At 39.3% G+C, this 15,354-nt stretch overlaps 1 protein-coding gene across 1 annotated transcript; it reads left to right on the plus strand.

Annotated features, from left to right (window-relative positions):
* Positions 1-6,118: 6,118 nt before the first annotated feature.
* GTF3C6 (general transcription factor IIIC subunit 6) lies at positions 6,119-14,904 on the plus strand (the record flags this gene model as incomplete). The annotated part of the gene is made up of 6 exons (XM_080341411.1): positions 6,119-6,184; positions 8,242-8,322; positions 11,129-11,192; positions 11,625-11,669; positions 11,807-11,920; positions 14,314-14,904. 6 exons carry the CDS (start codon positions 6,119-6,121, stop codon positions 14,607-14,609), a joined length of 666 nt encoding a protein of 221 aa, XP_080197537.1. The 3' UTR covers positions 14,610-14,904.
* Positions 14,905-15,354: the final 450 nt, after the last annotated feature.

Below are 15,354 nucleotides of genomic sequence, written 5' to 3' on the forward strand. Positions count from 1 at the left end.
TAAAATTACCCTTTTTAAAAAAAATAATCCGCTCTGGTATAGTTTAGAAATCAAGAGTGTACATTCCTAAATATTGAAAGTATCACAAGCTTACTGTAAACTAAATGAGACAATTGTCAGCATTGATTTTTTTTTTCTTTTTTAATAAAGGCAAAAATCTCATTGACACCAGGTGTAGAAATACAAGAGAAATTTTCTCAGACTTCATCTCCTGACCCACATTTCTGTCCAGCTTACAGACTGTCCAGCCATGTCTTTGCTCTATTCATGCTTTGAGCCAGCTGGACATAAGACCAGCTTCTTTCCAGAAATCATGTGGCCACATTAGCACAGTTCTGAGCCCAAACTAATATATTCTGCCTCGCAGCCAGCCTTATTAACTCACACTCAGCAACACTTGAACCACAGCTACAGAGCTGCTAAACTGGAGCTTGCTCCCAGCTGGCTGGTTCAGGGCACAGGCAGAGTGAACGTGTCATATCCATCCATGTGGCACCTGAGCGTGCCTATGAACCAACTTAAAATAACTGAACAGATACACTAACTTGCTTTAGTTTTTTTCATGATCTTTGAAAATATATACAAAAATTTACATCTTGTCCTGTAGCAGGAAATTGATACTCTCTAGAATGCTTCTATATTGCCATCTAATACCTGTGATCATGCAGTTTCCATTGTGGCACCTAAAGCATTTTAAACAGCAATACACGTAAAACCTTGAAAAAAAATCTAACTGTCATGGGAAAGATTATCAGGTTGCCTTGCTTTCCAAAGACATTATCTACCAGCAATGAAGCAAAACAGGAAGGTAAGAATTACTGAAAGAATGTGGTCAACCACGACAACTTCATTCTTTCAGCTTTTTGCTTGGCATTTCTGAACAGTGTTCCTCAAGCAGTGGAAATGGCAAGTGTCCTTTGCTAGAGATTTGGGTCCTTCCCTGTTTATTACCCTCCCTTCCTCTTGAAAACAGAGGTAAGACATGCTGTCTTAATAACATTTTAACTCTGATTTGACTCAACATCCTTTAGCAGTGCAAAAGGCTAGTTTCACATTTCCTACATAGTTTATACACTGGTGTTAGTGTTTATCCTCCTTCCCTCAAATATCTAACACACACAGTATTGCACTATCCCAATTTAAATGTATTATTCTTATTCTCCTATTCTAGGTTTGGGGTTTTGGGTGTTTATGGAGCAATAGATCTTTAGTTCTTATAGAAATGCACACACAGATAAAAGAGTCAGTGCATCCTTCTGTTGGTTGTACAACTGGACTTATTTGTTCGACTGTTCTTCACTATTTCCTACCTTACCTTTATCAGTTCTGTCCTGTTCTTTGAAGATATAGAATACGTTTATGATTTCACCCACATTGTATGAACAAACATTGAAAAACCAACATTCTAACACCTTGTAGTAATATCACAGTAAGAAAAACAAATTCATAGAGCATTTACCCTCAAGCTTCAGCAATATGATTCTTACTTTTTATACTGGGTGAGAAACACTTTCTGTAGGTCAGCGGGCATACCTGCAAAAGCACTAAACTACCAGGAATTCAAAACTGCTGCCAAGTTACACTTTGGTAAAAACTTACTGAATTAAGACTCTGATGTTTCTGATGCAAGTATTTTTTATTTCCTGCACTGTAAACCACTTTGGCAGTTCTTGAGGTATGTAAAAAAATGCTTTTAACAGCATTTCACTAACAAGCAAAGCGGTGTTCATGTACAAGGAAAACAAAACACAATTCATTAAAAATACTCCACTTTCATAAAAAGCCCTGGGAGCATTGATCAAAATCAGCAAACAAATATGAAACAGAAATAACCTTCTGCTTTTACATAATTGTATGCAAAAAAATTCCAAATGTCCTTTATATCAACTTGTTTTAAAGATATTTTAAACAAACACAGGCCAGCTGAGATTAAATAAGAGCTTGGCCCTGAAAACTAATGAGTGACCTTTGAAGTCAAGGGCATTCAAGTGCTTTCAGCCCAACAGGTATAAGAATTTACATCTCGGTATCTCAAATAACTGATACCAAATTATCTGAGGTCATGTAAAATACTTCACACATTAACATTTCATAAATTAGCAAATCAATTCTAGAGATAGAAATCCCCTTCTGATCCAGCTGGATAACAAGTAACATAATTTACTCACTCAGCAAACTACTGTAGGATCATCTGTGCCCAAGTCTCCCTCCTAGCCCCTCTTCTCCCTCCTCTTACAGGCTCTTACTACATTCATTGCAGGACAACTGAAGTGACACCATCTAGCTTAAGAACTGGTGGAAAAGGTCTCCTTCACTCAACTTATTCCTTTCCTCCCTTCTACAGTACCGCATCTCACTCCACAGTCAGACTAGGCACTAAACAGAATAAGCACTGCGGAAATAAAGCATGTCTTACTTTGCCCTACTCTTCTCTGACTACAACTATAGAACTAATAGAGTTGCTAGGATTTCCTTACATGATCTTGATGGAGCTTTTTGGAAAGACAAAAGCACAGATGAAAAGGAATCCAGCAGGTCTCTCTTTTTTTTTTTTTTGACATCCACGAGCTAGTTTGGCTTGCAAATTCCTAACTGAAGAGCTGTAGCAATGTAGCTGCAGGGAAATGGAAATCACCCTTGTAATACTATCAGCAAATCACTTTCGTCCTGGGACTGAGTTATCTTTGTAACCCTGGCTAGAGACAGAAAAATGCACCAACCTGTTACAAGCTTTCTTCTACATCTCTCTGCACCTTACAACACTGTATTATTACATTTAGCCACTTCTCATGGTGACATTTTACTAAGGAGTCTCTTCTGATATTCACAGCAATCACCTTTTGCCACATCATCAATTCTAGTTACACGTCCAATTTAAAATAAACTCAGAAACTACAACAGCCTTCTCCTGAGGTGGTCAGTTCAGCAAATAGTACAGATTTACAGACCATATACTCTGTGTGAGTGTGTATACACACACACGTATGATCTATTATAATTTTTTACATACTAGATTTTGTTAGTTTTACATGATACAAAAGGTTTACAACCAGAGGCACTCACAGTCTAAACAGACAGACAGATAAAACTCAAGAATTTAAACAAAGACTCTGTCTTACCCTGTGCTTTTACAAAACATTTAACCTTTTACTTAGACAGACTAGTGCTGGGGCCTCACAAAGAAATTAAGTGCCCAGGAGGGAACAGAGAAAGGGCAACTGCCTTCTGCAAAGGGACTGAGAAGGAATTCCAAGCATGAAGATAAAAATCAAAAGAAAACAGAAAAAACGAGACAAAGTAGAAAACCAGAATTTATTCATGATGTGTTTCAATGAACTTTCTCTGATTTCCTGTAATGTACCTTAACTGCAATAACATTTATTTGCTAAAATAGATAGTCCAAATAGCTAATCTATGGACTTCCACAACTAAAATATGCAAATGACAGGGCCCAAAATAAAATACACATTAACATGCTTAAATTGCAAGTGAGTCCACGGTAACTAGTGCATACATACTATGTATATCGACCTCAAACATGATCATTTATTTTAAATTTACCATTCGGTCATCACTGACTCAAACTGACCCAAGTGCCACCTAGGTACATGCCTCTGGCAGCATGCACACATAGATCTGTTCAGGCACTGACATGGTTGTTAGCTGAGGCCTCAGAAACCAAAAACCTGGATCCTCAAAACATGCATTTCCATATTTATCTTATCAAGCAGTTCAATCTCCCTGGCAGACTCTGGGGACAGTCTCTGGGAAGAGAGAAGTTGTTGAAATACTCTTGCCAGGTTATGATAGACCAAGCAAACCACTAATGCCCACAGCAATTTAAGCCTGACAATGAAGTAACCTCTTTTAAAATACATCTGGCACTAATGCACCAACAATTTCCCGTCATCCAACTGCATGCCCTGCCTCACGATAACCAGGAGACTGAGATTAGCCCAGATTCTACATGACACTCAGGCTGGTATGAAAGCAAACAAATGTACTGGCTCCTTCATCAGCAGTTCATGCCAGCCTATTTTGCACAGGCTGATCGGACACACATTTATGTTCTTGTAAGGGCTTCCTGTAGTTTTAGCTAAGTCACTTAACCTCCTCCCATCTATAAAAACAGAATTACGGCATTCATGAACATTACAGAAACACGCTCAGCTCTGACAATTAATTTTTAAATATATATATTCAGGATAGAGAGTTTATTCTGCTTTATTCAGGCAGAACTTTTTTTTTTAAACAACAAAAATTTTATCTTAAGATAGGAAGACCTGGTGCAAAAATGTAACTGCCAAATACAGTGATTTAATAGAAACCAGTAGTTAAGAACTATTAAAAGACTGGGTTTACTACATGTGCATTCATATTATACAGCATAAATAAGATCAACCAGCCAAAGTTAACAGCATTTACATGCAGCTTTAAAAGTCAGATGCTCATTAAAAACATCTACCAGAAATGTTCAACAAGCTCTCTAAGCATAACTTTATTTATCTATCTCCTTCTAGTGGCAGAACATGAAATCAAATACTCAAAAACTTTTTTTTTGTTATTTTCTAAAACCCTTTAATACAGCAGCCCACACCAATCAACTTATACAAGCTATTATTTTAAAATATCTGATAATTAACACTTGTAATATACCAAACATCTGTTCCACAACTATAATCCCCTGCAGTCAAAATTCAAGCCTTTGCAATTTTTCTGACTGAAAAGTAACATGCCCCAGCATCTTTTTCTGTATTTAGAACTAACCTAAATTTATAGGCTGTTCTTACCACAGCAGTCCACAACATTCTAAGATAAGATCTAAAAAAAAAAAGTAACTAAAACCATGAAGCTTAATAGGAAATTACATGAAGCCTAAAGCCGGCTTCCCATGCTAAACTTACTTGATATGTTTAAAATCAGTGATTTTTATAGGAAAAGGAGAAACGCATTGGATCACACATATCCGGACACTGCTAAACACTTGATATAGCACTACACTGACATTTATATTTATCTTATATGAGACTGAGGTTAAGTAGGGGCTGAAAAAAAAATCTAGAGTGAACTCCCTTGGGATCAGTTTTTATTTAACATTTTGGCAGAATGAGTAGGAAGACACATGGCACAAAATCAGAAACATAACATACAGAAGGAAAAAATGATATAATTACATTACAAAATACAATATAAAACTGAGGATTATAAAGTGCAACGTCCTGCACTTACAAAGAAATAAATTAACAGGTTATCTCAGAAATCCTTATCAGATGGAAATCGGATGAGAGTGTATTCAAACCTGACAAGATAAACAGCATCTGGCACAGGCCACGAAAATAGCAAATACAGTTTAACCATGCACAAAACAAAACATTTCCCTTTCTTCCACTGAAGAAGGGTCTGGCAAGATTTAACCTGCAATAGTGCCTATAAGGCCAGCATACAAGGAGGGAGACAAGTGGCACAGGTGTGAAGATGGGATACCGGGATGAGGAGGGAAACCCGGACTCCGTCCAGCAGAGATGAGGCGCCTGGTTCGACCTAGGAAACGACGCCGGAGAAAGGGCTGTGACTCTGGCAAGGTCTGTGGAAACCCTTAGGTAGTGAGAAGTTCGGGCGCAGGCGAGGCGGCGCCGGCAGAACAGCTCGCGTACAGGGACGGTGACGGACGGTGACGGAGTCCCCTTGATTAAAAGCTGCTCAGGGCCTGGAAGGCGCTTCCTGCCGGAGCCGCCCTCTCTGTCACCCAGAGCCCGCCCCCCAGAAACCCCTCCTCCCGTTGGGCTGCCGCCCCTCCCCTCCCGCCGCCACAGCCCCGCATCTCACCGCGGCCTCGGGCTCCTCCCCAGGCAGGCTGCCCCCTCTTCTCCCGGGCCCGGCCGCTCCTCACGTTCCACCCGTCAACGGTCGCCGCGGCGCGCGCCTCACTCCCGCCTCCTGCTGGGGGCGGCTGGCGCGAGCGGCGGGGGCGGGGCGGCCGCGGCCGTTGGCGCCGTTTCCAACCTCCGCCGTAAGGGAGGGGGGAGGGGCGGCACCGGTCGCCCATCTAAGATGGCGGCGCCGGGTCCACGTGGTGCGCGCTGAGGGGAAGAACGGGAGTGGGGCGCTCGCGGGCGACATGGCGGCGGAGGAGAGGGCGGAGGAGGGTGAGAGGAGAGATGAAGCAGAGGAAGAGGAGGTGGAGGTTGGTGCATGCGGAGGCCGGACGCGCTCCCTTAGAGCTGCGTTCGGGGAAGGGGCGCGGCGTGTTCTGCCTGTGCCCCGGCCCGGCCCTCTCTCCCCGGTCAAGAGGAGCGGGATGGCACAGGCTGCCCGGTGGGGCTGCGCCCGGCCCTGTGCCCGCCAGAGCCCAGCGCCTGCTTCCAGGCTCCGCGGAGGGCGGAGGTGACGGCTTTTCTCCTCCTCCCGCGCCCCTGCGAGCCCTTTCCCATTCTCCGGTGCCGGCGGAGGGGGGGTCCCCGGGCTGGCGGAGCGGGCGGGTTCCCTGGGCCTGCCCCCTGGGCCTGCCGGGGTTCCCGGGCTCCGCAGCCGTGTCGTTGGGGCTGTTTAGCCTCAGGTTTTGTGGGAAACGCCGCTGTCAACAGGCGCTCTTGCAGTTTCAGTTGCGTCCTACCCCGGGAATGTTATAGTTGAATTAGTTTTTACTTACATCTTATAGTTGAAATTAGTTTTGCATCTTATAGTTGAAATTAGTTTTCTTATGGTTGAATTAGTTTTCTGTTTTGCAAACCGTATCTAAGATTCTTAGTTTTGTAAACTATATAACTGTATCTAAGATTCTTGGTTTAGTAAACTGTATCTAAGATGCTGTATCCAAGATTTTTACCTTATTTTGAAGTTTTCGGACTGTGTCCAGGGAGATGTGCATTCAAGCATGGTCTTATATAACTGTACCCTATTCTTCCAATTGACATAGATTTATGACATATTCTCTTATAACAGGTAACTTAGAAATAACTGATAAACATGCGAATGTTACTTAGCATCGCTTAGATAGACAGTTTGTGTTAGAATAGGTGTGGAATATGCTAATGGTTGTTAAGAGTTGTGATGAATATGTATGTAACTAAGTTGTATAAATGTAGTGAGTTTTGAATCGGTGGTCGAAGCCAGCTTTGGGTGTGAACCCCTGGTTTCCCAGCGCTGGAATAAAAGCACCGCATATAACTACGTCCGTGGTTATGTGTCCTTTTTGCTAACATTTTTGGCGACCCAGATGGGACTCGAACCCACAATCCCCAGCTGCACATCTCCCTGGACACAGTCCGAAAACTTCAAAATAAGGTAAAAATCTTGGATACAGCATCTTAGATACAGTTTACTAAACCAAGAATCTTAGATACAGTTATATAGTTTACAAAACTAAGAATCTTAGATACGGTTTGCAAAACAGAAAACTAATTCAACCATAAGAAAACTAATTTCAACTATAAGATGAAAAACGAATTTCTCAACTATAAGATGTAAGTAAAAACTAATTCAACTATAACAGGAAGATTTGAAAATACAAACTATGAATCTAATGTGTATTTGTAAGTGTTGAGAAGATGATTCTTGAAAACTCTTTTTGCCCTTGAATAAAAGATTTTTTTCAGGGTGTCTGTCTATTGGTTTGGTTTTGTGTTTTCCTCACCCCAAAGTGTAAGAAATTATGAACAGCAATTGATTTCATGGTGATGTGTTAAAAAGAGTTTAAAGTTACCATTTCAAGCAGCCTGTTGCTTAATTTCACCTCTTGCTTTTGTGTCTTACATAGGTAGGTGCTAAAAGTTTTAGGAAATGTATTTTGGAATATGTGACTGGTCATATTGTTAATTAATCAATCGATCACGTTGATTTCACCCATGAAAAATGATTGCCTTTTCTATATGGGGAGAGAAGGCCAGGAAATTGGAGTGTGAAGCAGGTGTATGATGGAGTAGCGGGTTGCTGCATTGCCCTGGGTACTGCAATATCTGTCTGCCATATTTTCGAGTAGCGGGTTGCTGCATTGCCCTGGGTACTGCAATATCTGTCTGCCATATTTTCGAGTAGCGGGTTGCTGCATTGCCCTGGGTACTGCAATATCTGTCTGCCATATTTTCTCAACAAAACGCAGAGTAAATCAGATTTGGGGTCTGTTTATTCAGAAAGTCTGGGTCTTTGTGTGCTAGGCTTTGCGTTTGAGGTTTTTTGTTGTGGGTTTCATTTTATTGTTCAAATATATAAATTACAGATGCACGTTATAAACTTATCTTGTAGGAGCAGCTGGTCATGGTGGAACTATCGGGAATTATTGATTCCGACTTCTTAGAAAAATGTGAAAACAAATGCAAGATTTTGGTGAGTGATTACAGCACAATAGGAAAGGGGTAAGTCAGTGTGCATGTGAACAAAGGACTGAGGCTGTTTCTAAATTCCTTGAAGTCGATAACATTTAGATCAAATCTTTCATAGAGATCTATGCACTGTCTTGGCTGTATTTGGCTGCAGGTTGTGAACTCTGTATCACAACACATAATACATAGTATTATGTAAATATAAGGAAGAATTTTCAGAAGTATTTATAAGCTAGGACCATTATCCCCTCTGATTTCAAGTTCAGTTTTTTAAATTATGTATTTAGCACATTTCAAAGAATACTGTTAAGCTCATTTCTTGAAATAACTTCAGCACATCTAACAGGTAAACCCCAAATCTTTCTGAATTGCACTGTATTTATGATTTTTGTTTTTTGCAGACACTGCCTGGAAAGTTCAAGTGTTCTAAAGAATAATCAGGTCTTAAGCATTTGGTAAACGGTTTTGGATGTTGTTTCTTTCACTTAGTTTATTGTGAGAATCTGGCTTACCTGTCCTTTTCCTTTTGAGTTGGTTAATCACCTTATATGGGACAGATTTAATTCACCTTTCAAAATCTACATGGACTATGTGAGCTGGGTAGGTAGACAATTACTACTGATATGCAAATACTTTGTGAAACTGGACCTTTATAAAAGACTGCAAAGGCAAAAGAGAATGTATTGGAATTATGCCAATGATTAGAAATATGTGAGGTGGTGAAGTCAGTTCTGAAAATCTGAACTGTAGAAATACAATCAAAATTCATAAGTTATCAATCCCTGGGTGGATATGCTTATATAAGCAGATTTGCTTTCTAGGTCTGACCTAAGTCGGTTGACATGTGTTACGTAGATGGTTCATTACTGGTGGCTGAATAGCTACATATTCTTCAGTACTGTTAGATGTGAGTCTTTTAAATTTTGTGCTTTGAGATTCTTTTGTAATATTTCTAGAAAAACTTTAAAGTATCTATACTGTATCCTGGTCGTATCCAAATCTACCTGTGCTTACTCCGCAGAGTAAGCATTCATTGAGATTTTTGTTAGGGACAACTGTTGTTAAAACTCCAATAAAAGATTCGGCTTTGTATTATTCTGTTTCACAAGTATTCTGTGATGCTGGTCACATAAGTGGAAGACAGTCTCCATTTTTGCATAGCTCAAAAATGAATGCAGTCAGCCAAATAAGTAAAGTTTGGAATATTAAAAACCCTAATGCTGCTGCCTAGTACTGCTCGTTAATTTTTTGTAGTAAAAAACAGAACACCACAAACAAACTCTACCAAAATATGTTCTACATATTAGCTTAAAGGTGTTAGTGTTCTCAATTTATGCAGCAGACAGAGAATTCCAGAGATTATTCTTGCTGATCTTAGACATTTCTGTTTGTTAAAAGTATAAGAGGAAAATTGCACAAATTCCTATTAACTTGTGTGGTATTCTGTATTTTATGCAATTTACCACCTTGTGCCTCATCTTCTAAACTTTTAGTGTGTGCTTATCTTCATGACCTGAATAATGTTGCTGTTTGCAGTGTACTGCTAAAAGATACTTTGCCTTAATGGGTATATTCTGTTCAGGCATTAATTTTTGTCCAAGGATAGTTTCTAGTTATACATATCAAGAGTAATGGGATCCTGGCCTGTGTATTTGGAAGAGCTCTGCTGCAGAGGAAGGGAATGAGCTAATAGAACTGCTGCCTTACTCTCTGTTTAAAAAAAAAAGTATCCGACTCCTTTACAATGTAGACTCAGTAATCACAGAAGTTTCTGTGACTTTCCAGTTGCACCTCTGGTGCTGTTGTGAGGCTTTGTGCTGGACTTCTTCACCTTGTATCTTTTCCAAATAATTTTGTACATTCTCCTGTTTTACAGAACTCTTATTAATTGGAACTTAGAAAATAACATTTTTTTTTCATGCAAATATGTATATTTTTATTTGCTAATTTAAAACCGAGGTTAAATTAATTTCCTAAAGGAAATAACAGTGTTTTAAAATTATTTCATGTAACCTAAGTAGACAGTTGGCTGCAGTTTGATCTAAATTTATTTGGTCTGGTTTAACATACTAGAGCATTTTCTGTACCAGTTCAGCATTGTTTGTTTTGTTACAGTTACTAGAACAGTACTATCTGGTATATTCTTTGTATTTAGTATACTTAAAGTAACATGTCTGATGATAGACTGAAAAATTATCATTGCATTTTAATTATGTTTTTTACAGTACACTGGTCTTACAGTAAGATTGACTAAACCCTTTGTAACTGTTGTTACCACTGCTTAATCAAGCTTCCTACAAAAACAGAAAGAAAATTCCTTGTCCCCACACTCCTAATGTTTAGCTTTGCAGAAGACTTCAGAGTCAGTTGGAATGACTAAAACTACTTTTATTACAGTTTTTGAAAACTATGAAATACTTATTTAATTGTATGTCTTGACATTATTTCAGCATTCTGCTACCTTCTGTAAAATCATAGGCTCTGCTGTGCTTTCTTACCCACTTCCATAAATCCTCTTTTAAAGATGTTGTTTTCTTCATATGAAGTTAACAGTTTGAGAAAGCTTTACAGTCTGGAATCTATTCCTTTTCTCTAATACCGAAATATATGTTTCATTTTACATTTGCAGTGCTATGGAATACTTATTCTATTGTTATTACTTTATGCTGTGTTTTTTAAACGATTTATCTTTTCAATGAATTGATATAATCTGGATTCTGCTGTATCTGTCTCCTGTGGTCTCCCAGCAAGAAATTTGGCTGAACTAGAAGAGACCTGACATCCGTGCAATTTTGTCTCTCTTTTTGTAGGGAATAGAGAAAGAGAGGCCCATTTTACAAGTGGACAGATACGTATTTGCTGGAGACTATGAAGGTAGGAAAAATGGTGTGGATACGATCTCTACTTTTTCGTATGACCCAGAGAACTTTATCAATGACAGTGAGTTGCACTGTGGATGAAGAACGTGGGCCTGTGAGTTGCTGAAGTTCTGGGTGGTGTTTGTGTGATACCATATAGAGCAGCACCAGTCTGACGTAGCTGAATTAGCCATGCACCTGTGTTACATACTGGAAAGTATGGCTGCAGGGTGCACCAGCAGGTATTTCGGCAGAGAGAATGTGGGACATAAAATGCCTCAAAGAAAGACTGTGATACTCCTGGCTGTGTCTGAGTTGGCAGTGTGGTTACCAGTGAGGTCTTGTGAGGGGCTGGAGGTCAGAACGTTTGCAGTGCTGTGCCATGGGGTGCAGTATCTGCAGCTGATGTAAATTAGCCTCTAAGACTTTGTCACTTTTTCCCCCATAGATACCTTGGGAACCTGTGTGGTTTTTGAAGAAAACACAGAGCATGGTAATTGTTGTGATTTGATGTCCTGTTCATTGTGGTAGCCTGGGAGGTTAAAAATAATCTTTGTCTTGTTTCAGCTGATAGTGGACTTCGCTACAATGATTGGGTTTTGGTTATTGTTTTTTCTCCTCTCTTCATAGTAGATGCAGAAGGCAACCAAAAAGTACAGCTGAAATACAAGTGTCACACAATGAAGAAGTTGAACATGACACGGACACTTTTGACAGAGAAGAAGGAAGGAGAAGAGAATGTTGGTTAGTCCTTCTGTTTTTATGTATAGGGATGTGGATGTCTTATGCTTAGGAGTGTCGTCCTTGGTTGTTTGATTCAAGAGCATGCAGGAAGTTAGAGGAACTTTCTTTTTTAGGCAATAAATGTGTATCTGTAAATAGAAAAATACAAAACAAATGAAGAAAGATACTGCTACTGACCAGTGCTGCCCCTAGAAGTGGCCAGTAGGAGACTCCTACAGAAGAGTGTAAAAACAGGGCAAACATATGTTGATGTTATCTCGTATGTTTTTCTGTCATCTAAAAGTTTTGGCACCAGTTCTGAAATCAGAGGTGCTGTATAGTAGTTCTTCATTGATTTCCCACCCCCCATCAATTTTTCTCATCGCTTTTTGAGACTCTTAATTGTTGAAAGTCTATAATATTCTTAGTGAGAAGTTCCATGTTGTATGTACTACAATGAATTGTTATTACTTAGTTTACAGTTAATTGTAAATTAATTTAGCTTACTTGCAAAGACAGACCTAGCAGACCATTTCAATTGATTTTCATTCTGTAGGCAGAACTCAGTGCTTTTATGTTTGCTTTATTTTGTACATTTTTGTACGAAAGTGCTCTTACATAGTCAGATATTGAGTATCCTACCATATATAATACTATTCATTAGCAGTATCCTATTGCTTTTAGTTGCTTTTTTCACTCAGGTCAGTCTTACTGCTTCCTATTTTAAGAGTATGTAGCAATCAGCTGGACATTGGTCATAGGAGGTATGACATGAAATGTCATCTAGAATGTAACCAAACATCAGTGTTATCAACACCACGTACTGTTTCTTCTCTCCATAGGATTAAGTAGGTAATATTAAACAGAAAATACTCTTTTTGAAGTACAGTAAAGGAGAGAATATATTGCTTAATACAAAGGCATATTTTGTTCTGGGGAAGCAATAATGATGATAACTGCTGAAAAACCATTTGTTTCTGTACCATGACAGAAGTTTAATGTTGTGCACACAAAGTAACTACAGTATCTTCTGAATGGGCAATGTGTCTTGCCTAAAAATCTAAGTGAGAGAGGAATCCCAGTTCTATTTGGAGTCTCTTTGATGCATGTTGTAAGAGCTTGATATACTTGAGTTCAGGAGGTGACACAAATTCTTAAACTATTTCTGATGTAATTTCCTATCTAAGACTTAGGTGGACAAACGTTTTATTCTTTTTATTGTAGTTGTAAAATATTTTCTCAGCACTTTGAATTATATTTAATTTAAGAGTCTAAGGCTGGTGTCTGACACATAAATACTACAGGAACTGCCATACTGGTTTAGACCAAAAGTGGCGTGGGCCTATGTTGTATTTCTGACTATGGACAGCAGTAAGAGGGTGTGTGGAAAATAGGAGGAGGGGGACATAACGTGAGTAATTCTTCCTTTTGGCTGTCATTCTGGTGTTCAGCAGGTCATGAATATCCTAACAGGAGTTTGCTTTTAGTATATAAAGGCTCTGTCGTCTTCATTTGCTTTCTGAACCTGTCTGTGCTTTTGACTTCTGCCACTTTTTATAGCAGTTAGTTTTCAAATCACGTTCTCTGGTAGGGAAAAAGTACAACTTTACTAGGGTTTTCTTGATCGTTTGCTTTTGTGGTTGTTACAAATGTGTGATCTGGTGCTTCCGATGAGTGCAAGTTACTTAGATTGTTACCAAAATTAGGAGAGAAGTTGGTATCTACTTGTTTTCTAGTACAGCCTTATAAACATCTGCCCCCTCTGAGCTGTCTCCAAGTAGAATTCTAGTCTGTCATTTTTTTTGTTGCTTTTTTTTTGTGGTGATTGTTGTGTGGCTGGTGTTTTGGTTGGTTTGGGTTTTTTTTAGTCTCTTCTGTTGAGAGCTAACTATTTTCACCAATTCTTGGTTCTTTTTTTCTAGTTTTACAGTATGGGTTGAGCAGGACACAGTACTCATGATGGGGATGTAGCATAGTTTTCTATCTTGACATTGCTACTTTTCATTGCTTTCCTAGTAATTTTATCTTCATTGTGGCCGCTCTTAAGACACTGAGCTGGTATTGTCATTGAACCATGCACAAGATCTCCAGTATCTGGAGCTGTATGTCTTGGTTAAGTCAATTTAACCTATGCATGTTGGTACGTTTCTATTTAGTTTAAGCTGGTCTTTATCAAATTACTTTCTGTTATTCATAGCCCTGTTTTTCAAGGAAAACTAATGGTTCAAGCCCTATGGCGAGACTCAAAAATTAGTATTGGCCCAAATTCTGGAAAGACATCCTTCTATCCTAAGTGGTTCTTTTACTTAAATGTTGGTCAGGCTCAGCCTTAATAACAGTGAACTCAAACTAAGAAAAAAAAATCACTGTTAAGTCCTTTTGTCACTAATACCAATTTTCCTTCTTTGCATCAGGTGGAGTGGAGTGGCTACAGATCAAGGACAGAGATTTTTCCTACAGCAGGCCTAACACAATTTGCAGTTTTCTGCGTGAAAAAGAGGATTCTGAGGAGTCAGCTCAGGCCCAAGATAAACTGGCTGAAGAGTCAGAGGAAGAGGTGAGTGTTGGAGGAAATTCTGACCTGAATTGTGATCTAGAGAAGCAGCACAGCTTGGAAATGGATGCCCCTGTTCCACTGCCTGACAGCCCTGCTTCCGGGGCAGAGGATTCTCCTTCTGGAAGTGTTGCCTTAGACGATGCCCCTCCATGAGATCAGCTCTGATCTTTTCAGGATTTCTTCATGGAGTTAACGGGCCAACTTTTAAATGCCAGTTTTTATAGCCTGTGATGTGATTTCCAATTTATCTGAGCAATTAATAGTGGAAAAACAGACATTGTATTCTTGTGCGTTGCCTTTATCTTTGGATTATAATGGGGAGGGCTTAAGTGTTTTTAAAAATGCTAACTGGAAATGTATTTATCTACCTCAAAATTGTAGAAGAGGAAATGGTTACATAATTTTAAAAAGCCCCCTACCTTAGGAAAAATGTTGATGTATTGTACAGGCTGGGACATTTTGTAAAAAGAAAAAAAAACAAACATTCCTTAAAATAAAGTCTTGAATTTTTCAAGTGCAACCTTGCCTCATGTGTTGTATTCAGGTGCATACTGTGTCTGTTCTTGTACTGCACTTACTGAAAGAAAATTCAAGTAAGTGTGCTTTTTATGGCTTGTTTGGTTACTCATCAGATTCCTTAGTTTGGATTTTCTGTAGCATCCTTTGTCCCCTGACACATGTCAGAAATCCTTCCTGTGGGAAGGTACTTTAGGAGGTCTCTTGACCATCTTCTTACTTAAAAACAGGGTCAGTGCTGAATTCAGGCGAAGTTGTTCAGGGCTTTGTCCAGTCAGGTCTCAAAACCCCCTGTGGACCAGCTGAAATCTAGGTCATAATTTTGTATTATAATATATACTATACAAAAGGAAGTCTGTTTTTCTGATAGCTTATTGGCTCT

This window comes from Nesoenas mayeri, assembly GCF_963082525.1.
Source record: "Nesoenas mayeri genome assembly, chromosome: 3".
Classification (NCBI taxonomy): domain Eukaryota; kingdom Metazoa; phylum Chordata; class Aves; order Columbiformes; family Columbidae; genus Nesoenas; species Nesoenas mayeri.